This window comes from Myotis nattereri (assembly GCF_964212035.1).
Source record: "Myotis nattereri genome assembly, chromosome: 9".
NCBI classification, from domain to species: domain Eukaryota; kingdom Metazoa; phylum Chordata; class Mammalia; order Chiroptera; family Vespertilionidae; genus Myotis; species Myotis nattereri.
In genome coordinates, this window is record NC_138084.1 from 14,305,938 (window position 1) to 14,331,588 (window position 25,651).

Consider the following 25,651-nt stretch of genomic DNA (forward strand, 5'->3'; position numbering starts at 1 on the left):
AGATCACTTTTCCGGCCAACGAGAGATCCGCAGCCGCCTTTGTGCATTCCTGCCCTCAAACCCCAAAAGCTCCTAGGCAGGCGCACTGCTCCCCAAAGGCATCGTGCTTGCCGCCGTTCGCACCTCCAAGCGCTAGAGGGCAATGCAACTCTAGGCTGTGCGTGGGCTGTCAAGAAAGCCGCTCCCGACGCGCACGTCGTTACGTATGCGTTGGGGGCGGAGCCTCCCCGTGCGCGGCGACTGGAGGCGGTGCTGGCGGCAGCTAGAGGCTTCACAGTGCGGCTCGCGGGCTGGGGGCAGGAACTTCGGGGGCGGCGGTGGAGCCGGCGCGGACAACGACGACCGCAGGAGCGAACCCTCGGCTTGTCGCTCGCCATGCCGACCGTGGAGGAGCTCTACCGCAACTATGGCATCCTGGCCGATGCCACGGAGCAAGTGGGCCAGGTAGGTCCCCGAGCGGCCTTCAGGGCCCTGCGCTCCGCGGCCTTTCGGGAGCGCTCCCGGGGCCGGGGCGGGAGGGACCGCGCTGCGCCGTCCCCCGAGCGCCCGGGGCCGCGCCGGCTGTTGGGTCGCGGAGGGCCCCGGTCTGGGAGTGCGGAGCCCGGCGGCCCCCCTCCGCCTCCCTGGGGCAGCCTTTCCTCGCAGTGGCGCTTTCGAACTCGGCCTCCCGGTAGTTCTCCTCCCGAGCCGCAGTCCGCCTCCTCCTCCTTCCCGGTGGAGTTCAGTCCCTCCGAGGACGAGAGGGAGAGTTCAGACAGGTCTTTCTTTTGAGGTCACAACCTGCTCTTCATTTAGGAGACAGAAGTTTGTAGGGGGCAGAAAAGGAAGAAAAGGAGCCTTTCGCCCGGACTTGAGGGAGGGCTCGGGATTTCACTTATTCGGGACCTACCGCCACCCACCGGGACGCTGTGCCGGGCGCTGCAGGTCCAAGTCGGACTGGCCGGCGCCCTGCCGGGATGTATTCTTAAAGAGGGAGGCTGGCGATGCATCAGTAAGGACGATAGGTTCTGTTTAACTTTTTAATGAAAAGTGTTGTAAAATATGGCAGGGCCGTGCGGGGGCAAGGAGCGTGCCGCGTCATAAGCAGAGGTGTGGGCAGCCGGTCGGTCCGCGGCGTGTGCCCCGACGCGCGTGGAGGAGTGTGGTGTCCGCGCCAGCCGGGGCCGCTTTGTGAGTTTCCCAGCCCCGGGGACCGGGACGTTGAGGAGTTGCTCACCGGACGTGTGCCTGTGTTTTGTTGGGAAAAGAACCAGGTTCTCCCGGAGGGTAACCGTGACTTGTTTTTGTCCGAAATCCCATGCCATCTGTATTTCCAGTGCTTAGAACTTCATGGGATTCTCCTGCTGGAAGGAGGAAGCGCACCGTCCTAGAGCTACTGGCGTGAGCTAGGCTGTGGTACTGCCCCCTCCCGGTCCCTTCTCCGGGCATGTGTCATTGCTGAGCCGAAGGCGGGGAAATGTTGGAACCTTGTTTTAGCTTAATCTAGAATTGTAAATATACAGTTCCAAGTATCGTGATTTTCCTCCCCTACATACTTCCCGTTTCAGTAGGGGATTTTTTTAAAATATATATATTTTATTGATTTTTTTACAGAGAGGAAGAGAGAGGGGAGAGGGATAGAGAGTTAGAAACATCGATCAGCTGCCTCGTGCACACTCCCTACTGGGGATGTGCCCGCAACCAAGGTACTTGCCCTTGACCGGTATTGAACCCGGGACCCTTCAGTCTGCAGGCGGATGCCCTATCCACTGAGCCAAACCGGTTAGGGCTCAGTAGGAAATTTTGACATCACTAATAAGAAATATAAGCTGCCTGTTGTAGATGTATATAAGGTGTGGGTTATAGATCGGCTGTGGAGGAGACACTGGCTGCCCATTAAGACAAGGTGGGAAGAGCTGTGGTCAGTCATAGTTTGATTTTGTTGTTGTTCCTAGAAAGAGGTAGTAGTGAAGATATTCTCACTCACTGTGGCTGAGTTGGGGAAGATTATAGTAAACTAGAGGCCCGATGCATGACATTGATGCAAGAGTAAGCCTTCCTTCCCCCTCGCCTGCCGGGACCGGGCTTCCCTTGCAGCCCCGGCTTTATTCTAAAGGTTGTCCAGAAGGACGTCCAGTCTAATAAGCATATTATGCTTTTATTATTATAGATCTTCTCCCTAAAATTGTACATCAGCAGAGGGAATGGGTAGAAGCTACAACAGTGATTCTCAGTCAGTTTACAGATGTTTCGCTCCCAAAGAGGTGGATCAGGAATCTTGTAGGGAAACTTTGAAACCCTATACATAGTGATGTCCCATGTCTCCACCTTCATTTTTTTAGTTAAAATTTTGCAATGTTGATTATTGCAGGTGTCCCCCTTCCCCTCCCCTTGCCCACCTCCACCCACCTCCCTATCCCTTGGTCTTCATCCCACTATTGCCCGTGTCCATGGTATCTGTCTATATATTCTTCAGCTAATCCCTTCACCTTCTTTATCCAATCTCACCGCCACTCACCTCTCCTCTGGCTCCCGATTTCATTTGTTTGTCAGTTTATTTTGTTGATTAGATTCCACACATTAGTGAGATCATGGGGTATTTGTCTTTCTCTGACTGGCTTATTTCACTTTAGCATAATACTCTCCAGATCAGTGATGGCGAACCTATGACACGGGTGTCAGGTGACACACGAACTCATTTTTTTGGTTGATTTTTTCTTTGTTAAATGGCATTTAAATATATAAAATAAATATCAAAAATATAAATCTTGCCCTAACTGGATTGGCTCAGTGGATAGAGTGTCGGCCTGCGGACTGAAAGGTCCCAGGTTCAATTCCGGTCAAGGGCATGTACCTTGGTTGCAGGCAAATCCCCAGTTGGGGGTGTGCAGAAGGCAGCTGATCGATGTTTCTCTCTCATAGATGTTTCTAACTCTCTGTCCCTCTCCCTTCCTCTCTGTAAAAAATCAGTAAAATATATTTTAAAAAATATATAAATCTTTGTTTTACTATGGTTGCAAATATCACAAAATTTCTATCTGTGACACGGCACCAGAGTTAAGTTAGGGTTTTTCAAAATGCTGACACTCCGAGCTCAAAAGGTTCGCCATCACTGCTCCAGATCCATCCATGCTATTGCAAAGTTTAAGAGTTCCTTCTTTTTTACAGCCGTATAGTAGTCATGGTGTAAATGTACTGCAGCTTTTTTATCCACTCATCTACTGATGGCACCGATGGGACTTTTTCCAGATCTTGGCTATTCCCCACCCTTTTGCTGGAGTAGAAAAACGGTTGACAGCCACCTATTTACAGTGTACGATAGGGCAAATGGAAGCCAAACTTGAATTTATCTATGCAGCATTATGGATAATTGAGAATTGCTTGCATTCCCCTCATATGTCATCTTCAATTATAAATACTACCAGATTAGATTGAGAGATCTCTCTCAAGAGGTCAAAAATGTCTTTCTCAAAGCGCTTAGGAGCCATAAGTTTGTGAAAAAGCAGAAAAGGCACCTTTCCTGCAGACTTCACTGAGGGCCCATGATTTTATTTATTCAGTACATTTTTTGAGTGCCTACCATGTAGCAGACACTGCTGGGCGGTAAGATTTTTTTTTTTTAATATATATATTTTATTGATTTTCTACAGAGAAGAAGGGAGAGGGATAGAGAGCTAGAAACATCGATGAGAAAGATCAAACAGCTGCCTCCTGCACGCCCACAACCAAGGTACATGCCCTTGACCGGAATCGAACCTGGGACCCTTCAGTCCGCAGGCCAATGCTCTACCCACTGAGCAAAACCGGTTCGGCTGGGCGGTAAGATTTTAGCACAGTTCCCTGTAGATGATGGGAGATCAGTACCTGCATGACACTGTAATGATAGCTGTCAAGCAACTACTTAAGACAAAAAGACCTCTGCATAATGAAGTGAATTCTGAGGGACCTAAAGCTGAACTAAACCATAATGCTTACAAATTCTCTCTTGTGTAATACTTCATCTCTTTTAGAAAAAAAAATATCTAAAACTTCAGCAAAAAAGGATGGTGGGTTTTAGGATTCTGCTTGTGAAATTTAACTAACAAAAGCAAGAGCCAACTTAAAGGAAGAGACATTGCTTGCTTTTTTTTTTTTTTTTTTTTTCAGGAGAGAAAGTTTTCATTCTTAGTGTTGCAAAGCCTAATTTTCATGTTAACTTAGATTTACAGTCAAGATTTAAGTTTCCTGATAGATACCTATCTGGACACTTCTGAGACCAGATAGGTATCTATTTGAGGTTCTTAGTCCAGACCTTCCTTCTAATGTTGATTTTCACCCTTTGACAAAGAGTTGAGTACCACAGTTACTCACGTTGCTGCCATGAGGGAGTGCCCTTGGCACTACTGTCAATACTAAATAAGTTCTCTGAGGTTTTGTCAGCTAATTTTCCTCAAGCAGATCATATTTTTCTCTTTTTTAACCTCCTGCACTATGTATTCATTTATAGAACTTCAGATTATATTTTATTTCATGTGAGGACTTTTCTTAGTTTCTTGCTAAATTGTAAACACTCTTGGAGTTAAGGGTTACCCCTTTTACAGTTGTCCCTGAATAAGACAGTTTGAACTGTGGCAGTCCACTCAGACCATGCACATGTATTTTCTGATAAGCAAACTGTGATTGAGAAGTGGTAAATGAAGCCTTATTTAATACCTCAGACCTTCCAACCCCCTGTCACCTTTCCTCGTGTAGCTCCTGGGTTCTGCCTACTTACTGAGCCTTCCTTTCCCCATTCTGCATCTGGCTCCTTCAGTTCTCCCTCCTCTGCTGATTGTTCCTTTACCTCCAGGACCCTTTCCACTGTGCTCTGCCCAGGGCTTCTGACCAGCCATCATAGAGCTGTGGCCCATCATTATTTTAAATTGTGCTTCAAATGATTATGAATTTATTTAATGGTAAAGTGTAAATACTTAATTTGATGTAGTCAATTTTTTTTTAAAGTTTAAAAGACAAAACAAAATACAAACACCTGTTAAGGGACTGTGGCACTTAGGGTTTTCTGGGGCGGGTTTTCTAAGATTAGATCCTTACACAGGAGTACACTGGCTTTTCAGGGTGGAAGAGTATAAACTTTACTGACTTATATTTCATGAAATAGCATTATTTTAGTATCTTTTTTTATGGAATGTATTTTTTTTTTAGAACTGATTTTTAGAATGTGTTTTTTAAGTAGGTTGGCAGTATATGACCTAACCTTTCGATACATAGAACACTTTATTTTTGATTATTTAATAAGGGAATGTCCTTAATTGAGATTCTACTGTACCTCAGTAACTTTGCATCCTGCTTTATTTAACTAAATTTTTGGTAGTTCTGTAATTCATTAGATATTTATTAGTTATTCCCCTCTTGATGGCCTGAAGTATGCTCATATCTAAAGCACTTAGCGAATTGCCTTATACAGAGTAAACACTATCCTGTTTACACATTTGGTATCATTATTATAATGTTTAAGGATTAAGGTTTTCTAGTAATTAAAAGTTTTATCCAGATGTCCAAACAGGAGATGTAGCTATAGTCTCCATATTTATTACCGTTCTTGCCAGGTTGATCATTGTCGTTTATTGAAAGGACTGATTTTGGAGGCAGGAGTATAGAGGAGGATTCAGAACTAGTTGACATGAGTATTTGAAGGAGAGCACTTCTGAAATTTTTTTTTTAAAGGAAACATGAGTTTTGAATGCATTATTCTAATAAAAAGCTAAATATGTGACATTTGAATCTTAATCCAAAATTGGCTGGCTATATAGAATGAATTATCATTTTCATATTCTAAAATGTGAGGCAAAGTAAAGCTTCCTAACCTTTGTCGTATTGCTTAATTTCAGGAATGTATCCCCTTCACCTGCTTTAAAGTGCTAATTGAAAACAAATATATTTAAATACATGTAACAATTCTTCGAGGATTCTACCACATTCATTACAATTTTTTTTTTAATCACCACAAAAATATTTATACTCAAGTAGCATCTATATAATAGCAGATTTAAAAAATGCTCAATAGTACAGCCCTGCTTGCAACACTAACATGTCATCTGGTCTGAGCAGCCAGTGGCACAGGTATCCTGAGTGTATCAAGCGGCTCTCATTCCAATTTTTAAAGCACGATGCAGTCACAAGGCTGGGGTCAGTAATCACTAGAATGAAGAAGTGTTGGTACATCAACAAGCTTAGTTGCTTTTTCCACTAAAATTAGAGTCATCCTTCTCTCTTTCCCTACTCACAAATAACTCGTGGGCAGGGGGCAGGGAACAGATGGAAGGAAGGTAGGTGTCCAATTTAAGCAGTAACACTCCAAAACAAGCCCTATTTATAAGCTTAGTCTTTGTAAAATTTTACTAATTTAGGTTCAACAAGTTTGTTTAGCTTTCGTCATTCAGAGTTGTGTTTCTTTTCTGTTTTATTCTTTCAGCATAAAGATGCCTATCAAGTGATATTGGATGGTGTGAAAGGTGGTACCAAGGAAAAAAGATTAGCAGCTCAGTTTATTCCAAAATTCTTTAAGCATTTTCCAGAATTGGCTGATTCTGCTATCAATGCACAGTTAGACCTCTGTGAGGATGAAGATGTATCAGTAAGTGTATGATTGATGCTTTTCAATAAATTTTCAGATGTTGCCATTTCCAGACATTGTATGTGCATGGTTCATATAATTTAGTACCAGTCATCTCAGTGCCTAATAAAATACTGCAATATGGTTTGGCACAATGTCATACCATTTCTCTACATTTGAGAAAATATTTTGCTCTTTCACCACCCTTCAACTGTGAAAAATGCGTAGAATTACAAGATACTTTGTTCTGCTTATTCGTTATTCATGGTTAAAAATGGGTTGTGGCCATTATTTTATAACTCACTAGAGGCCCGGTGCACAAAAATTTGTGCACTCGGTGGGGGTCCCTCAGCCCGGCCTATGCCCTCTTGCAGTGTGGGACCCCTTGGAGGATGTCCACCCCAGTGGGGACCCTCACCCCATGGAGGTTTGGCCAGCCAGGGTGAGCGGCTGATGGCTGTTTTCAGGCTGGCCACATCCCCTTTACTGTGGGGGGTCCCCACTGTGGTGCCTGACCAGTCTGGGTGAGGGGCTGAGGGCCGTTTTCAGGCTGGCCAAGCACCCTGGTGATGTAAGCTCCCAGCCTCTCCCTTTTTTTTTTCTTTCTGAGATTTATTTACCTTCTATAATTGAAACTTTGTTGCTTTCAATGGAGCTCAGAGCCAGCTCCTGCTCGCTCCAGTTCCGTGGCCATGGCTAGCTGAAAGCAGGTATCTGGGGTTTATTTACCTTCTATAATTGAAACTTTTTGCTTTCAGTGGAGCTCAGAGCCGGGCCATGGCAGGCGGGGAACCTTGGCTTCCTCCATCACTGGAGCAAGCAAGCCTCCTGCTCACTCCAGCTCTGTGGCTGCCAGCCACCACCTTGGTTGGGTTAATTTGCATATAGTCGCTCCGATTGGCTGGTGGGTGTGGCTTAAGGTGTAGCGAAAAGTACAGTCAATTTGCATGTTTGTCTTTTATTAGTATAGGATTATACATTGTGCATATGAAATGAGACTAATGTTAGTTTTCAATCAATTATGCTTACCTTAGATATTTAAAGTTTTAGTAGTATTACATCATAAAACAGTTTCAACAACCCTAAATATTTTTCATAGTAGGAAAATATTTGGTATGTGTAATAATTGTATAGGATAACTAGAATAAGAAGAATTAGCCTTTAGCATTTCTGGCTGCTGATATAGGTTTCTGAGAATTTTCAGCTATTATTCATGACTTTCAAATGAAATTTGTGAATTAACAACATTTCATGCAGAATTTGCTAGCTGTAACTCCCATACATTTTTATGTTAAACTAAATAAGCAAAGACTACATATTTGGAGTTAAATACAGAAAATATTCACAAATGTGTATTAAGTAGTCAATACTGAAAATTGGAAAGTAAAATAGTTACTAGATATGACATTGCCACTGTAGACTTTCTTAAGGGATACATATTATGTGCCCTAAAAAAAAACAACAAAAACAATAGTTGTGTATAATCAATATGTAAACCATCATTTATAATCTCAAATCTGTCTACTCCAATCAGATAATCATATTTAATGTCTCTTCCCACCACATTTTATTTTAGTTATTCTGTGAAGCTTGAATGCTAAATTGAAGCAAATTATTCCTGAAACTGCTAGAATTTTCATGTTTTATATTTTTGTGATTCATCTGCCCCCTAATTAATGGTTTTTCTGTGGTTTTAGTTTTTTTTAAAGACTGGGTTTGTTGTTTTTATTGATGATAGTATTTGGTTAAATTTTTGTTTGAAATTATATCCAGATTCGACGGCAAGCAATTAAAGAGCTTCCTCAATTTGCCACTGGAGAAAATCTTCCCCGAGTGGCAGATATTCTAACCCAACTTTTGCAAACAGGTAAGGAATATTAACATTATCCTTTTAATGAATATGACTTCTCCAGGCTAAAAGGGGTCAGTTGGTGAGGAGGAGAACATAGGTAATACTTTCAACAATAAAGATTTAAGACAAAGATAAATAAATTCATTTAAATAATAGTATTTAAATCTGCACTTTAAATATATGTAACTTCTGTCTGAAATTACTGTTTTTAGCTTTAAAAAAAATTATATTTAATAGTTTGAAACTTAATGACTTGTGATTATCCAATTCCTAGTGTTGTTTTGTGTTGAATTCTGTTTATAAAGGCAAAATTACTAGATTCTTTGGGAGATTTTAATGCATCATGATCTCCTCCCCTCTAACTTCCTATAGTTTCATAATTGGACCATCCTATCTACTAGAGAAACATGGTAATTAACTGTAACTGCGCTACCCTTCCCATTGGCTAATCAGCGAGATATGCAAATTAACTGCCAGCCAAGATGGCGGCCAGGAGCCAGGCAGCTGAAGCGAACATGAGGCTTGTTTGCTCCAGTGATGAAGGAAGCCAAGGTTCCCCGCCTGCCTCAGCCCAGCTCTGAGCTCCGGATGCAACAATGTTGCAATTATAGAACCTAAACAAACCCCAGGTACCTGCTTTCAGCCAGCACGGCCTCAGAGCTTAGAGCAGCCAGTGATGGCAACAGAGTTTCAATTATAGAATCTAAACAAACCTAGATACCTGCTTTCAGCTGGCAACGGCCTCAGAGCTGGAGCCGGCTCTCAGCTCCAGTGATAGCTATAGAAGGTAAATAAATCCCAGAATTAAAAAAAGAAAAAGAAAAAAGGAGAGGCTGGGAGCTTCAGTCGCCCACCAGCCTGAAAAGAGCCCTCAGCCCCTCACCCAGACTGGCCAGGCACCCCAGTGGGGACCCCCACCTTGAAGGGGGTGTGACCAGCTGCAAACAGCCATCAGCCCGTCATCCAGGCTGGCCAGGCACCCCAGTTGGGACCCACACCCAGAAGGATGTGTGACCACCTGCAAACAGCCATCATCCCCTCATCCGGGCTGGCCAGGCACCCAGTGGGACCCCCACCCTGATCCAGGACACCCTTCAGGGAAAACCAGCCAGCCTCCACCCGTGCACCAGGCCTCTATCCTATATAGTAAAACGGTAATATGCAAACTGACCCTAACAGCAGAAAGACTGGGAATGACTGCTCACTATGACACACACTGACCACCAGGGGGCAGGTGCTCAATGCAGGAGCTGCCCTCTGGTAGTCAGTGCGCTCTCACATGGGAGGAGCTCTGCTCAGCCACAAGCCAGGCTGATGGCTGCCAGTACAGTGGTGGTGGTGGGAGCCTCTCCTGCCTTCTCAGCAGCGTTAAGGATGTCCAACTGCAGTTTAGGCCTGCTCCCCGCTGGCAAGTGGACATCCCCCGAGGGCTGCCAGAGGGATGTCTGATTGCCATCTTAGGCCCAATCCCCCAGGGAGCAGGCCTAAGTCAGCAGGTGGTCATCCCCTGAGGGGTCCCAGACTGCGAGAGGGCACAGGCCAGGCTGAGGGACCTCCCCTCCCCCCCCGAGTGCACAGATTTTTGTGCACCGGGCCTCTAGTCCTATATAATAAAAGCCAAATATGCTAAGTGTCCGGTTGTCCAGTCATCCATTTAACCAATCAAAGCATAGTATGCTAATGATATGCTAAGGCTGCGCAACTGCTCGTTATAACGTGCACTGACCACCAGGGGGCAGAGGCTCTGACCACCAGGGGGCAGAGGTAGGTTAGCTTGCTGCTGGGTCCAGTCGATTGGGACTCAGGCAGACAGGCCAGATAGTCCTGGAGCCTTCCCGCAGCGCCCCACCCAGCTGGCTAACCTCCCATGTCCCTCCCAGCCCCTATTGTGCACCAGTGGGGTCCCTTGGCCTGGCCTGCACCCTCTCACAATCCAGGACCCCTTGGGGAATGTCTGAGAGCGGTTTCGGCCTGATCCCACAGGCCAGGCCAAGGGACCCCACTGGTGCACGAATTCATGCACCAGGCCTCTAGTCTTAATATAAAACCTTTCCAGGCATGCTATATTAGGTTCTCTGCCTTTTTAAGGAAGTTGTATTTTCTCAGTACTTGAGAGAATTACTTAAATTATGTGTCTCAATGTAATCCATGAGAATCTATGTTGAATCTTAAGTTTGAAAATGAAGCAGATGATATTTTTCATTTATTTTATGCGTTGTACCACTTTTTCTCTTTGTAGATGACTCTGCAGAATTTAACTTAGTGAACAATGCCCTATTAAGTATATTTAAGATGGATGCAAAAGGTAAGGCCACTTCTTGTTCTGAATTGTTTTTCTTAGTCTGATGTCTTAAAAATTGGGGAGTTTGGCACAACTCATAAAAGATAAATTCTGGAATGCACCCACATATCTATTTCATGAAAATATTAAGTGTTCTTTTTTAAAAAGCTATTTAGCTCAAGAGGTTTATGAGTTGAAAACCCAGCAGAAATAATTGCAAAAGCCGTTCCAAAATGCCTGCGTTTTATTTATTATTAGTAATGATAAGCCCAGCTGGTGTGGCTCAGAGGTTGAGTGTCGACCTATGAACCAGGAGGTCAGGGTATATGCCCGGGTTGCGGGCTCATTTCCCCAGTAGGGGGTGTGCAGGAGGCAGCCAATCAATGATTCTCTCTTATCATTGATGTTTCTATCTCTCTCCCTCTCCCTTCCTCTCTGAAATCAATGTAAATATGTATTTTTTTAAAAAAGGGTACGCCATGCTCAGTCTAACTCTGAATCCATGAAGAAAGCATATGGTCACTTACAGTTGAAGCTGTAGAAGCTTCATACTAATTTAACCAGTTTCAATTATACTCAGGATGTTTATTAACTCACTTGAGAAGAAATACTATAAACTGAGTTATATTTTAAAACTTCATTATGATATAGAATTAACTTGCTACACAAAACTATTTTGTTTTGCAGGGACTTTAGGTGGCTTATTCAGCCAGATCCTTCAAGGAGAAGACATTGTTAGAGAACGAGCAATCAAATTCCTTTCTACAAAACTTAAGACTTTACCAGATGAGGTCTTAACAAAGGAAGTAGAGGAACTTATACTAACTGAATCCAAAAAGGTAAGCTTCGGTCGTCATTTAATAGAACTTCTCTAAAGCAAAAGCACATATTTGAACTTAGCAGTATTCATCAATGTATATAAAATGACATATCCCATTAGAACCACTGTAGAATTTCAAGCTTTTCTTACATTGTATTTTGCACTTTGCTTGCTTGTAATGATGAATGTGTGTTAATTTAAAGGGATGCGATCACATTTAAATCCTTTGTGATTGCTAACCTCAAAATTTATGCATTTTCCAGGAGTCTAGAGATCAATTCCTTCAGGAAATTTTACCTAATTCCCACCCGTTTTAGGATAATCTCTCAGTATTTTGGATGGTTTCAAAATAAAAATGAAATCACATTGAAATGACCTATTTTTTTCATCCTACCCCATGACTCTATAAGCTCTTCAAGAGCGTGCCCCCAGATCTAGCATAAGTATAGAAGCTGAGATTATCAAGATGTGTCACAAGTAATTTTCACTTATGAAGTGTAAAAGTTTGGGAATAATTTAACTTTTTTTTTTTTTTTTAATATAATTGATTTTTTACAGAGAGGAAGGGAGAGAGATAGAGAGTTAGAAACATCGATGAGAGAGAAACATCGATCAGCTGCCTCCTGCACATCTCCTACTGGGGATGTGCCCGCAACCCATGTACATGGCCTTGACCGGAATCGAACCTGGGACCCTTCAGTCCGCAGGCCGACGCTCTATCCACTGAGCCAAACCGGTTTCGGCTACTTTTTTATATGTTTAGGAAAATTCCAAAATTTTCCTGATATTACTGTTCACTTGCTTACTAATAAGATTTTGTCAGTGAGAGAGGAAGGAGCAGTTATTCAGCTGGAAATGTCAGCATGTTTTATTTATGCTCCAGCTAATAATCTGGTGGAATACGTCTTCTATTTTGTATGCAATTACCACATTAGCGTGAATGAGGCAGCTTTTAAATATAGGAAACTGGATCTGATTTACTACATAATTTCTCAATCTTTATTTTGCTGTCACTCCCAAAAGAGCCTTTTTAGACTTACTTTTTTCCTTAGCTACCCTTTTATGAATTTTTACTGCCACAGATATACTCAATATCTTTTTATTTACTGTATGCACATTTGTGCTTTAGACATAAAAAAATTTTCCAAGAACCAAATTTGCCACTTTGGAGACAACATTGTACCCCATCTATAATAATAAAAGTGTAATATGCTAATTAGACTGGATGTCCTTCTGGACAAAGCTGATGCTACGTGGGAAGCCCAGGTGCCTGCCTGTGGCCAGAGGGAAGCCCAAGTCCCGGGTGCCTGAGGGAAGCCGGTGCTGGCAGCCGGGGGAAGGAAGGCCTACTCTTGCACGAATTTTGTGCATCGGGCCTCTAGTATGGATAATAATGTTCTACTCTGAAGTTAAATTGACTGAAGCTAGAAGTTATACTCTCATCAGTATTTCAGAAACATTAAGAGCAAACTGACTTTAGTAACTGAAATAAATGTTACATTGCTTTAATATTGATCTTTCCCATTCAAGTGGTAAGGACACTTGTTTTGAATTACTGTCTCTTTCCAGGTCCTAGAAGATGTGACTGGTGAAGAATTTGTCCTGTTCATGAAGATACTGTCTGGCTTAAAGAGCTTACAGACAGTGAGTGGAAGACAGCAACTGGTAGAGTTGGTGGCTGAACAGGCTGACCTAGAACAAACCTTCAACCCGTCAGATCCCGACTGTGTGGACAGGCTCTTACAGTGCACTCGGCAGGCGGTACCCCTCTTCTCGGTGAGTCTTGGTTTTACATAGATGCTATTTTCATTACTCTGTTAGCTTATGTGTTTTCTTTTTTTAACTATATTTTTATTGATTTCAGAGAGGAAGGAAGAGAGAGAGATAGAAACATCAGAGATGACCCCACACTGGGGATCCAGCCCACAATCCCAGGCATGTGCCCTGACCTGGAATCCAAATGTGTCCTCCTGGTTCCTAGGTCGATGCTCAACCACTGAGCCACGCTGGCCGGGCAGCTTATATTTCTATAAATATTCACTTGAGCATTCTCTTCAAACCTTTGCATAAAAGTAGTAACATAGTGGAATCAATATTTAGTTTATGGGGGCTTGAGTAGGGTTGGTGAGAGACCAAAGCAGCAAGAAGTTTCTTTAAAGTCTTTCTAAGAGACTTTTTTAAAATCTTGAGAATTTTGCATCATAAATTATAATTTGGCTGAGTTTCTAAAATACTTGCTTTAGTAATTTAACCTTTTTTCTTAAATTTTCTAACAGAATGTTGTTTTAAGTATATATGCTCTTTATCTCTGACTTTGTGCTATTTCTAGCCATCAGTGTTCCGGGATGTGCATACCATAGTTTAAAAAAAAGTTTAAAGGATCTATCCTTTGTGAAAATGTACAATCTGAAATTCAACACTGGAATCTTCCCCAAAATTTGGAACAGTTAAAAGATATGTAGATTTTGCCCTGCCTGAGTGGCTCAGTTGGTTGGAGTGTCATTCTGTGTACCAAAAGATTGCTGGTTAGACCCTGGTCAGGGCTCGTACAGGAGGCAACCCATCAATGTTTCTTGCATTCTCTCTCTCTGTCTCTCTCTCTCTCTCAAAAAAAAAAAAAAAAAAAAAAATCAATAAAAACATATCCTCGAGTGAGGATTGAAAAAAAACAAAGATTTATAGAGGTTATTTCTGGGGTGCTCTGGGGTCTGCACTGCATTGTATTTGTAGCCACAGTGCTTGATGCTGTAGTGCTCAGTGAGCATTTGGGGAATGACATTCTACTGTTATATTTGAGAGAATGTGTCTCCCTTTTTTGACAACTCAGAGTTTTTTGTTTTTTTTACAGAAAAATGTGCATTCCACAAGGTTTGTGACTTACTTCTGTGAGCAGGTTCTACCTAACCTCAGCTCCTTAACTACTCCAGTGGAGGGTCTTGATATACAGTTGGAGGTAAGAGAAGATTTCTCCTTCTGGTACTGAAAAGCCATTCTCATATTTTAATTTTAATAAAAATATAAACCACTAACTTAAATCCAATTTCTAAGACAATAGAGGTCTGGTAATGGCTAGCAAAAATCTGTCCTAGGATGAATTACATAGGAATGATTTATGAATTCAATTAAAGGTTGTTGCAATGGGAAAGCACTGCTTATAGTGTTCATTGTAGTCAGTCTCTACCTTTGTAGTCTTAATACTTTTAAATAAGGTATTTAACTAATGATAGTTCCCATCTCTATCCTCAACTGATAGAGCTGGATTAACACAAAATATCCTTTATCCTTTCTCCAATAGAATTGATTACTGCATCTCTCTCCTTTGTATCTCAGCTCTAATGTTTATATACATTTTTTCACAACATGTGTATGTAATACTTTACATTTACTTATCTCCTCACATTTAACCATATTCATCTTCATATCCCCAGAATCTAGTGCAGAGCCTGATTCTGAAAGTCACTTGATGATTGTTGAATCAAACTGAAATATGAAAATGTACTTCCTGCATAGGTCTTTGGGGTAAAGAAGACTCATTGTACACTGTAGTTTGCTTCAAATGTTCTGGGTTTAGCTTATCAGACTGGATTGAATAAAGCAAAGATGAATTTCAAGAATAGTGGCAAATACGAGAGACTAAATTTTAATAGCAAATGAGGCCTTCTCTAAGTGTTCATAAATAGTTATTTGCTGCTAACTCCTAGCCGAGTGGTTCCCAATGTGGAGCACACGCCCCACAGGAGGGCAATTTGATTTTTAAGGGTGGCAATTCAAGATGGTTATTAACAGTGAATTTTTTTCATTTCTTATGGTTCTAGGGGCCTCAAATACAGTATATAAATATACATTGTGACATATTTATGCATTTCAGTTCTCTATTATATGTTTTGAAACTTTGCTATTTTTTCATATCACTTCGTTTTGTTTTGTTTGTTTTTTAGAATTTCTTGGTGATTTCTTTCTCAGTACTTCAACTGTCCTTTTGTTCTTTTATTTTTTCTCTTTCATGGATGCCATGTCCTTTGGAAGCTTGGTTAGACCAAGTTAATGTCCTTTTAGGCTTCCTCCATGTGAATAGAAGTTCACTTTTTGAATAATAAAGAATTATTTGTCACAGGCGGGCATCCAGATTTTGGAGATACATAGGTGGGGCATGGCCAAAAAGAGTTTGGGAACCATTGCCCTAGCCGATTTGGCTCAGTAGATAGACCAAAGGGTCTGTGGACCAAAGGGTCCCCGGGTTTGATTCCAGTCAAGGGCATATTCCTTGATCACAGGCTCCTCCCTGGCCTGATTTTTTTCAGGTCAAACATTCTGATTACATAAAAGTACAACCGAAAATTAAGCAGTCTTAAGTAGTTATCTAGAATCATTCTTATTTTACAGTTCTTGCTTATTCAAGAAAATAATATAACAGTGAATTGTGTATTTTAGGTATTGAAACTGTTGGCGGAAATGAGTTCATTTTGTGGTGACATGGAAAAGCTAGAAACAAATTTAAGGAAATTGTTTGATAAGCTATTGGTAAGAACTCCCCCCTCCCCCATGGAAATTATATAGCCCCTGAGTATAATAGTGTAGTATTAATTTCTAGATTATGGAGAGCCAAATTTTGAAGTTACAGTATTAAACAATATTAGCAAGTGCTGTTAGCTGCTCAGGCCACATGTTTTCTACTTTAAAAAAAAAAATCTATTTTTAATCTTCGGCATTTTTTCTGTTGATGCTTTGTATGAAGTATAATACAGGATTTATATAGTAGGGTGTTCTGCTAGTCCTCTGTCAAAATATTTTTTTACATCAGTTGCATTTCGCCAGGTTGCTGTCCAAGGCCTGGTAGGTTTAGCAACTAGGAAATAAAGTCATTTAAGTCATAATTGTAGAGAGAATAGGCTGTCTGATAAAATCATCAGAGTCACCAAATTATTTTGTTGGGTGTGAGCAGTTATGACGCAGCGATAAGCATTAGGTCCATAGTGTGAATGGAGTCATCCAGTATCTGTAATACCTACTAGGGTGCCTTTGGTGGTACTTTTTGAATGAAAAAAGAGTCAATACTTAGAGAATATGGACTAATATTCAAAGAAGATTTTTGGAATTAGCCTAATGTAGTAGGTTAAGATCATCAACTGATGAGGTTAACCTAGGTTGACTAACTTTTTCACCATAGGAAAGATACTATGCTTTCAGAATTCCACCTACATTGAGTGTCTAATGAATGTTAGCTACTTTCATTGTCATTGTTAGTAGTAGTAGCAGCTATAACATAGGTTAATATGGAGAATTGACAGTGTAGATCATTGATCCAAAAGGTCTAAAGACATATCTTACTTAAATTTCTGATCTTGGTATGTTTTAATGCTTCATGTCTTACCATAAAAGCATGCCCTACAATTATATGCTTATAATTATTTAGAACAGATTGCAAATATCTCTGTATCTTCATCTCTTAGGAGTACATGCCTCTCCCTCCAGAAGAAGCAGAAAATGGGGAGAATGCTGGTAATGAAGAACCTAAGCTGCAATTCAGTTATGTGGAATGTTTGTTGTACAGCTTCCACCAGTTGGGTCGAAAACTTCCAGATTTCTTAACAGCCAAACTGAATGCAGAAAAGCTCAAAGATTTTAAAATTAGGTGATGTATGATTGAAGTAGTCTAATCCTTGGCAAAGACGATGGTTATCTGATGCTCCCTGGGTTTATTTTCATTTTTATAAGAGCTGTTTTCCCACCCTGCCCCATTCCAGTGGAACAAAATAGAAGAGCCACAAAACAGAAATGGATGCAAACATATAACATCTGTCATATATGGGAGAGAAAGAACTTTTCCAAAAAAATGGACTCTGGCTCTCCGCACTTGCTTTATGATTTGGGCAAGTTCTAACACCCCAAGTTAACAAATTTACATCTTAAATTTTGAAATGCTTAGCTTCTGTATCATCTGTTACTGTTCTCTACTCTTTGGTAAAGCAGAGGTTTAATATGAAACATTTGATCAGAAGCAGGCAACTTAAGTTACTCTAGCGGGTTAGTGTGGTTTTGCCAGCTTCCAACATGGTGTACTGTGTTGGGCCAAAAACTGCAGGTGATGGTGCAGCCCATCAACCTCATCTTCAGATATTTTCAGATTCAGAGATTTTAGATCTCAGATTCAGGTGTGACTTCATGAGCAAGAGAATATGCGGATAGAGTGCTGCCATTGGTTATGATGCATATGTGAACCTCATATAAGATGGTACAGAAGATACTCATTCTAAAACAAACTCAGAAAAACAACTGGGCTGGATCATGTTAAAAGGAGTTAATATTACTCTGCTCCGAAGTGTCTCCAACTAGAAATGACTAGCTGAAGTCAGAAATTGTTGAGAAGGCAATACAGTTTGTATTTTTTAGGTGTTGTTTGTCTAAGTTGAAGTAGAAAAATAAAGTTGAAGTGATAATTTGCTAATTAACAAATACTTCTTCCTTTAGGCTGCAGTACTTTGCACGGGGCCTGCAGGTTTATATCAGACAGCTTCGCTTGGCTCTCCAGGGTAAAACAGGCGAAGCCTTAAAAACAGACGAGGTAGGAATACTGAGTCACATCTCAAAAGAAATTTTTATAATAGCCACCATTTATTACCAATTCAGACTGTATTCATACATTGAAATGTAACATGCGACTTTATTTGAAATGGTGCTATAAGTCTGTGTTGTGATACATGATGTTAGAAGATTGTCTACATATTTACTAAGTTATATTTTAGTTACTTGCTAAGTTATATTTTTGTCATCGTTGCAATATCTTGAATGTTCCCAATGTTTGTGGAAAATGTTACCAACTTAGATACATACCAATCTTTCCCTAGGATCTCATTAGGAGTACATACTAGTATTGTTTAAATATTAATGGTTGTCATATTTTTAATTTCATCTTTTTGAAACCCAAATACTAAATTGGGGCACAATATTAGGAAAAATATTATATTGCTAATTCTATACCAAACTTTGTTTGTGTTGGGATATTTGGTTCCCTGGTTTCATCTATTGTGATCATTCTTCATCCCAATCCTAGTGAAATTTTTTTTTTAATTCTTTTTTTTTTTTTAATATATTTTAATGATTTTTTACAGAGAAGAAGGGAGAGGGATAGAGAGTTAGAAACATCGATCAGTTGTCTCCTTCACACCTCCTCCTGGAAGATGTGCCCGCAACCAAGGTACATGCCCTTGACCGGAATCGAACTTGGGACCTTTCAGTCCGCAGGCCGACGCTCTATCCACTGAGCCAAACCGGTTAGGGCCCTAGTGAAATATTTTAAGTTTTCATCATGTCTATCTTTAACTTAAACTGATTATACTTTTAAATATATTTTTATTGGTTTCACAGAAAAAGGGAAAGGGAGAGAGAGATAGAAAAATCAATGATGAAAATCATTGATTGGATGCATCCTGTACATCTCCCACTGGGGATCAAGCCCTCAACCTGGGCATGTGCCCTGACCAGGAGTGGATATGTGATCTCCTGGTTCACAGGTCGATGCTAAACCATTAAGCCTCACCTGCCAGGCTAAACTAATGTATGTTTTTTAAACTGATTATTTTTTAAATAATTCCTATGTGCATATGACCTGTCCCTTACTCATTTTTTCAGTTAGATTGTAGATAACACTTTAATGTTCTAACCTGTTAAGATTATTTACTTTCTTTGCCATCTCTGCACTGGTTTATAGGAAAAAGAAAAACAAAAAAAACAACAGGAATAATGATTCTGAAAGAGTAGTGTAATAGAATATGCATTGTAAAAGTTATTGGCATTCTATTTTTTTTCTTTTTGCAGAACAAGATTAAAGTTGTTGCATTGAAAATAACAAATAACATCAATGTTTTAATCAAGGTAATAATTATTCCTTTCTTACCCAGTCCTCCCACGCTTGCTAGAAAAGTAGTGTTTTACTTCTGAACTACTTAAAAATATGCAAAAGAAATACTTATTTGTTATTGATATTTTATCCTGAAACTTGAAATCACATTTAGAAAAAACTTAGCTTCAGTTTCTTAAGTGTTGTGCAAAACAAAGGGATTAATAATAGGTGTACCTTTTAAAAAAAGAATTATTTTTAATATATACTTTTCTTATTGACTTCAGAGAGGAAGGGAGAGGGAGAGAGAGAGAAAGAAACATGAGTGATGAGAGAGTCATTGATTGGCTGTCTCCTGCATGCCCCACACCCGGGATCGAGCCCACAACCCTGGGCATGTGCCCTGACCTGGAATCCAAATGTGACCTCCTGGTTCATAGGTTGACACTCAACCACTGAGCAACACCAGCAGGGTAGTAACAGGTGTAACTTTTAACAAAATTGTCCGTGTTTAGTTTTTTTCTTGCAGCATTTTTTAGGACCAGCACAAGAGCGAGAAAGATAAATTAAAGCTTCCTTTCCTAAAATTAATCTTCAAGATGTCTCCCTGTTTCTTACCCTCACCACCCAACCACTCCACTTACCATCAATATATAGAAATCTTGTCTAATTTTGTCTCTTCAGGATCTCTTCCACATTCCTCCCTCTTATAAGAGCACAGTAACATTATCCTGGAAACCTGTACAGAAGGTTGAAATTGGGTAAGAATTATATTTAAAAAGAATTTAAGTATTATGATTTACAAATATGAAAATCTGAATTCAGATGTTATATTTACTGTACAAAGTGGTACGTTATTAAGTGGTTCTTAATAAGATGTTAAAATATGACTATTAGAAGTATGACTTAAAATATAAAATCTAATTCCAGTACTTATAAAATAAACTGATGGAATACAGCCCTAGATTTTTCAGCCTATTTGTATTTGTGTAGCATAACGACTTTCTGACAAGTTTTACAAAATGGTTCACTTGCATATAGTCTTTGAAGTTACGTATTCTAGATTATTTTAAAGCCTTGTAAATCTTTTTCGATGTCTGCATAACTAAGACACAGTTAATTTGATGACATCAGAATGTTATTCCTTTTTTCTGGTATGACTATCATCTTTAGAGTGCCTATGCTAAATTATAAGTCCCTCTGATTTAATGCAATTTTTTTTATTGCGGTTCTTTTTACTGTTATAGGCAAAAGAGGGCCACTGAAGATACAACTTCTGGTTCACCACCCAAGAAATCTCCAGCAGGACCAAAAAGAGATGCAAGGCAGATTTATAATCCTCCTAGTGGGAAATATAGCGGCAATTTGGGCAACTTTAATTATGGTGAGCGTTTCCGTTTGGGTATAAGCAGTATGCGAGATTAGACAGAGATTGTGTTGTACTTGATTTTCATTATCATTTATATATAGTGTTATAGCTGTTTTGTGTGATTTTTCTGAGTTAACTTGGGGAATTAGAGCTATTGGGGAAACATTTGATCCGGTTCCTTTTTAACACACTCTTGTGGGCTCATTGAACTGAGCATGTAGCACCAAGCACTTAAAAGAGAAAAATATGCCTTTTGTATTCAGAGGAGCCAACAGAAAAAAAAGAAAGGAAATTGGCGTGAACCATCCATTCCTGGTATTCCCTGTTCTAGCTTCAGGGCAAGACAATCTGTAGGGATAGAGCTATAGCTTCTGGCAAATGTGGTGTTAGTGATCCTCCCTGGTCCTTGTCAGCCTACTGCTTGTCCTCAGTACATCTAGTAATATTCTGAATGTGTTCACTGGGGTAATAAATATGATGGTTCCATTTAAATGGTGTGGATACTGATCAACTTAGAATAATGTGTCATGAGAGGTGACTTTGAATCAGATCCCATTCTATTAAACATAAATATTGGCTAAGCTAGAGAAAGATCTAGTTAGTTATCTAACTCACGAGTTTCTGGAGGAAAAAAATATATATATCAAAACATCACCCAAATAAGGTAATTATATTTCTAGCCATAATGGGAAAAAAAATGGGTTGCAGTGCTGACTTAATAAGAATTTTTCAAGTATCCAACATTATGGATCCAAAAATAGCAACACAGTTTCTTTTTCATGCTCCTAATAATATGCCTTCCACAATGAGGAAGTTTGAAAGTTCAATGAAGAGATTTGATCTCTGGAATTAGAAATTTGAGACTCTTAATTTATGTATGATGAAAGTCCAGGCTTGCTGATAACTTCAATCAATTTTCTTTACTGGAAAGACTCCTCAGGAATATGTCTCTGGAGGTATAAAAGAGACTGCCTAATGAGTCAACATCTTATTCTACCATATGACACATGTGACTTGATTTTTCAGCAAAAGATGTGCTTAACACATTGTATGCGAGAAACGTATTTATACGTTTTATGTATTTATATGTTCTACCAGTGTAGTAGAGCGCGGGACACGTATTAATACGTTTTTTATAGACTAGCGGTAGAATGCGGGTAACATAAATACGTAAACTAAAGTTATCGTAATTTTACTGAACGTTGCCATTTGCGCAAAAAATTAGCAAAAATGGCCTGCACCACCTGTTAGCGCATGATTAAAAACTACCCGAAAACAATGTGTTAATTTATAATCAGTAACCCAAATACCATATGTATACACATCATCACTTTTGGGCAGCATCTCTGAGCAGCAGCTCATATATCTGATTAAGCAGGGAGAAAAGCTGTCAGCATTTATATCTATACTAGAGGCCCCGTGCACGAATTTGTGCACGGGTGGGGTCCCTCTGGGTGGCCTGTAGGGATCAGGCTGAAACCCACAGTCCAATACCGCCTGCAGCTCCTACCTGCCACTCCCGCTCATCCCGGCCCCACTGTGCCTGCTGTGGGCTTGTGCCCAATCAGTCCCAATCAGGAGAGGCTGGCACTGCTGCAGCAGCGCTCACCAGTCATGAGCCCTGCATCTGGCACCCACTCAAGGGGAGTGGCCTTTGGGATCAGGCCAGGGAGGGACAGTGGGAGGGCTCCAGGGAGTGTCCAGCCCATCTCGCTCAGTCCCAATCAGCCAGACCCCAGCAGCAAGCTAACCTACCGGTCGGAGCATCTGCCCCCTGGTGGTCAGTGCACTTCATAGCAAGCTGTTGAGCAACCTTAGCATATCACTAGCATATTATGCTTTGATTGCTTCCATTGTTCTGCAGTTTGGTCTATTTGCATATTACCCTTTTATTATATAGGACTCTTGAGTTTTGGTGCTTGAAATATGATGACCCAAAGCAAATTGCCTGTTCATTGCATTTGAAAGGAAAATTGTGTCAATCTAGCCTAATATTTCATAATTGATCATTGATAGTTTAAGATATTTTTCATTTATGTCACCAACTTTTGAAAGCCAGTTGCTTTTTTTGTTAATTTTATTTTAAGTATAGAAATTTTTAGTTTCATTAATTATCTGTGATAGTGATAAGCATCATAACATTGTGACCTTGAAACATCTTTGTTACTAGGGTACATTTAATTGAGTACCAACTATAACTATATTTTGCACCTTGTTATATGTTCTTTGATGTACATGTTGTCCTGGTTTTATGTACAGAATGAATCTATGGATAGTGTAGCAGAATACCAATGCTGCTTTTATAGCGCGTACTGTTTCCTTCAGAGCACTGAGCTACATTTGCTGTACCATGAAGTCCTGAGCAAGACCTAAACCCTTGTTCGCTTTTTCGTAGAGCAGAGAGGAGCCTTCAGGGGAAGTAGAGGTGGCCGAGGTTGGGGAGCACGAGGAAATCGTAGTCGGGGAAGACTCTACTGAATAAGACATCTCATTCTTCAGCATCGTCATGAGCTTAACATACTTAAATTCTACTACTCATTGGATTGCCGGGGATGTCCCTTAAAAGGACTGCTGCCTTCAGCTAAAAACTTATTGTTCTTTATACCTTTGTATGTATGATCTACTTTTGTAACAGACCATGGTTGTGTCCAAGGTAAAACCACAGCGATATTTTTGGATGCTTTGTGCGCAATCTTGTTTTTGCAATATCATCATTATTCAGACTTCATATTGTGAATCTTTTAAACATCTTAATAATTTGTTGAGAGCTATTCAAATCTAAAATATAATGAAATTCTATTTCTGATAACTGGTAAAGATGATCAGTTTTGAAAGCTTACTGATTTTCTTCTCCCCTCTGTCCTTTCCCCCCAATATATAGAGAAGAGTAATGGTCAATTTTAACATTTGGTTTTCATTGGGTTTTTTTAATAAAGCTGCTAGGCAATGGTTCAGCATTCCTACCTAGTGTACTAAGAGCAAAATACTTAAATGTAGAAATATTACATTTTTAGGAGAATGTAAGCTGCTTTGCACTGCTTACTTAACTCTTCTCCATATGTTGTGATAAGCTTTTGAATATGGGATCTTACTATTTGAATAGAAATGTGTATGTATAATATACATACATACATAAGATATATATGTGTGTGTGTATATATATATACATATATATATGCATGCTGACGACACAACATAAATCATTTTTTAAAATTCCAGGAACAGGTAATCTTTGACATGGTGATTACCCTTTTGAGGCCGAATCCATTATTAACTTGTTATCTAGGTTTTCTTCCCAGTAGTGAGGGATTTTGAGTCCGTTGCACTTACATGATTATTGTTATTTAAAACTGAAAATAAACAAAGGCTGCATTTTCAAAGATGAGTTTGGCGATCCCTTTTGGAGAAATACAGCCAAAATACTGAATCTGATGTACATATAGGTTTCTACAGGATGACACAGAATAATTTAGAATTTGGGAATTGAATAACCAGGGCAATCCAGGAAAAGTGACTTGATAACATGTTCTACCAGTAATAAGGGATTCTCTCTGTTTGCTTTTGCCACTTTGAAGATTTAACTTCTCAGGTTATTAATCAAAATTATTGTATAAGTTAGCCAATAGAATATTTAGGTTAAAAAACAGATGGGGGGTTTGTGGAGTGTTTAATGTCATGGGCATTTTTAGTAGCATAGGTCCTTAGCTCTGCATTTGAATGTTTCATATATTTTTGTTTCACAGTTAATATTCCCTCCCCAAGTTTGCTACTCAAATTCAGTGTCTGAGTAACATTTTCTAGTAGTTTGGCATATTTTTTGAGGAATAGTCAGTAATTCCAATGGCAGTGTCTTCAATACTGTTAACCCTTACATTGGGGAAAAAACAAAACCCCTTTGTTAGAAATACTGCACATGTTTATGGGATAAATATTTTTTGAAGACTAGAATTATACAAGTGAGCATAAGAAATTGGTCAGCTTGATTATGGAGTGGTGGCAATAATCTAAACATTCCAAAAGACAATGAGCTGAACCTAAGCTCCCTTGGAATCTGAACAGACATAGGAATACGGGATTGCTATTTGAAAACTGTGACCAGGTGGCCGAAAGCCATTTCAAGTATAGGAACTGTATTAGGACTACAATTATATAAATTTGAACTTTAGGGGTAACTTTTCCTCTCTTTTTTAAAGAGTATTGTAAACTCAAAGCTGAGCAGAATTGACTCTACTTTAAGTTTGATATTGAGTTGACGGTGTTTCTTCCTTTGCCGCCTCATTGTTCCCCTTCCCTTTCCTAAGGCAATAATGCACAACTTAGGTTACTTTTGCTTCAAAAATTTGAATGAAAAACTTCATGTCATGATTGTTTTTCTTTTGCAAGACATCTGTTTATCACATTGTTCAAAAGTAAGTGTTTCCTTATGCTTTTGAAATAAATTTCCTTTTGTAATTTTGTTTTGTGTCTTGATGTGTTATGATTATGATACCTTCAGATTCTTGGATATTCATTAAACATTTATTGATTGCTTTTCATGTGCCAAGCAGTGTATCTTACCATGAAAATACAAAGATAGACAAGCTACTGCTCTGCCTTCAAGAAGTTCAGTCTTGCAAGTTATCTTTAATTTTCATTCTTTTGGATTTATTTTTAGAAGCTAACTCACTCTTCTGAAAAAAGGGATTTGGCTCTAATCAAAGCAAAACATCAGATACTTGCCAAATCATGAAATATTTCCATCCTCAAGTTAATATGCAAAAACAAGTTGGAGCTTCTTAATCTGACTACCAGCCTTGATAAAAAAAAAAAAAAAAAAAAAAAAAGTCTTCCTGCCATAACGGGTTTGGCTCAGTGGATAGAGTGTCGGCCTGTGGACTGAAAGGTCCCAGGTTCGATTCCGGTCAAGGGCATGTGCCTTGGT

General features: G+C 39.8%; 1 protein-coding gene across 2 annotated transcripts; it reads left to right on the top strand.

Annotated features, from left to right (window-relative positions):
• Positions 1–239: 239 nt before the first annotated feature.
• On the top strand, positions 240–25,187 carry API5 (apoptosis inhibitor 5). Of its 2 annotated transcripts, none has more exons than XM_081098499.1 (14): positions 240–444; positions 6,431–6,592; positions 8,345–8,438; positions 10,663–10,728; positions 11,392–11,543; positions 13,094–13,300; positions 14,373–14,477; positions 15,956–16,045; positions 16,975–17,156; positions 17,993–18,086; positions 19,340–19,396; positions 20,046–20,122; positions 20,609–20,745; positions 23,126–25,187. In XM_081098499.1, the coding sequence occupies exons 1-14, from the start codon at positions 376–378 to the stop codon at positions 23,206–23,208; spliced, it is 1,575 nt and encodes a 524-aa protein (XP_080954625.1). In that variant the 5' UTR covers positions 240–375; the 3' UTR covers positions 23,209–25,187. The 2 variants fall into 2 exon arrangements, with proteins under 2 accessions (XP_080954625.1, XP_080954626.1); XM_081098500.1 differs by having other exon boundaries at positions 23,131–25,187.
• Positions 25,188–25,651: the final 464 nt, after the last annotated feature.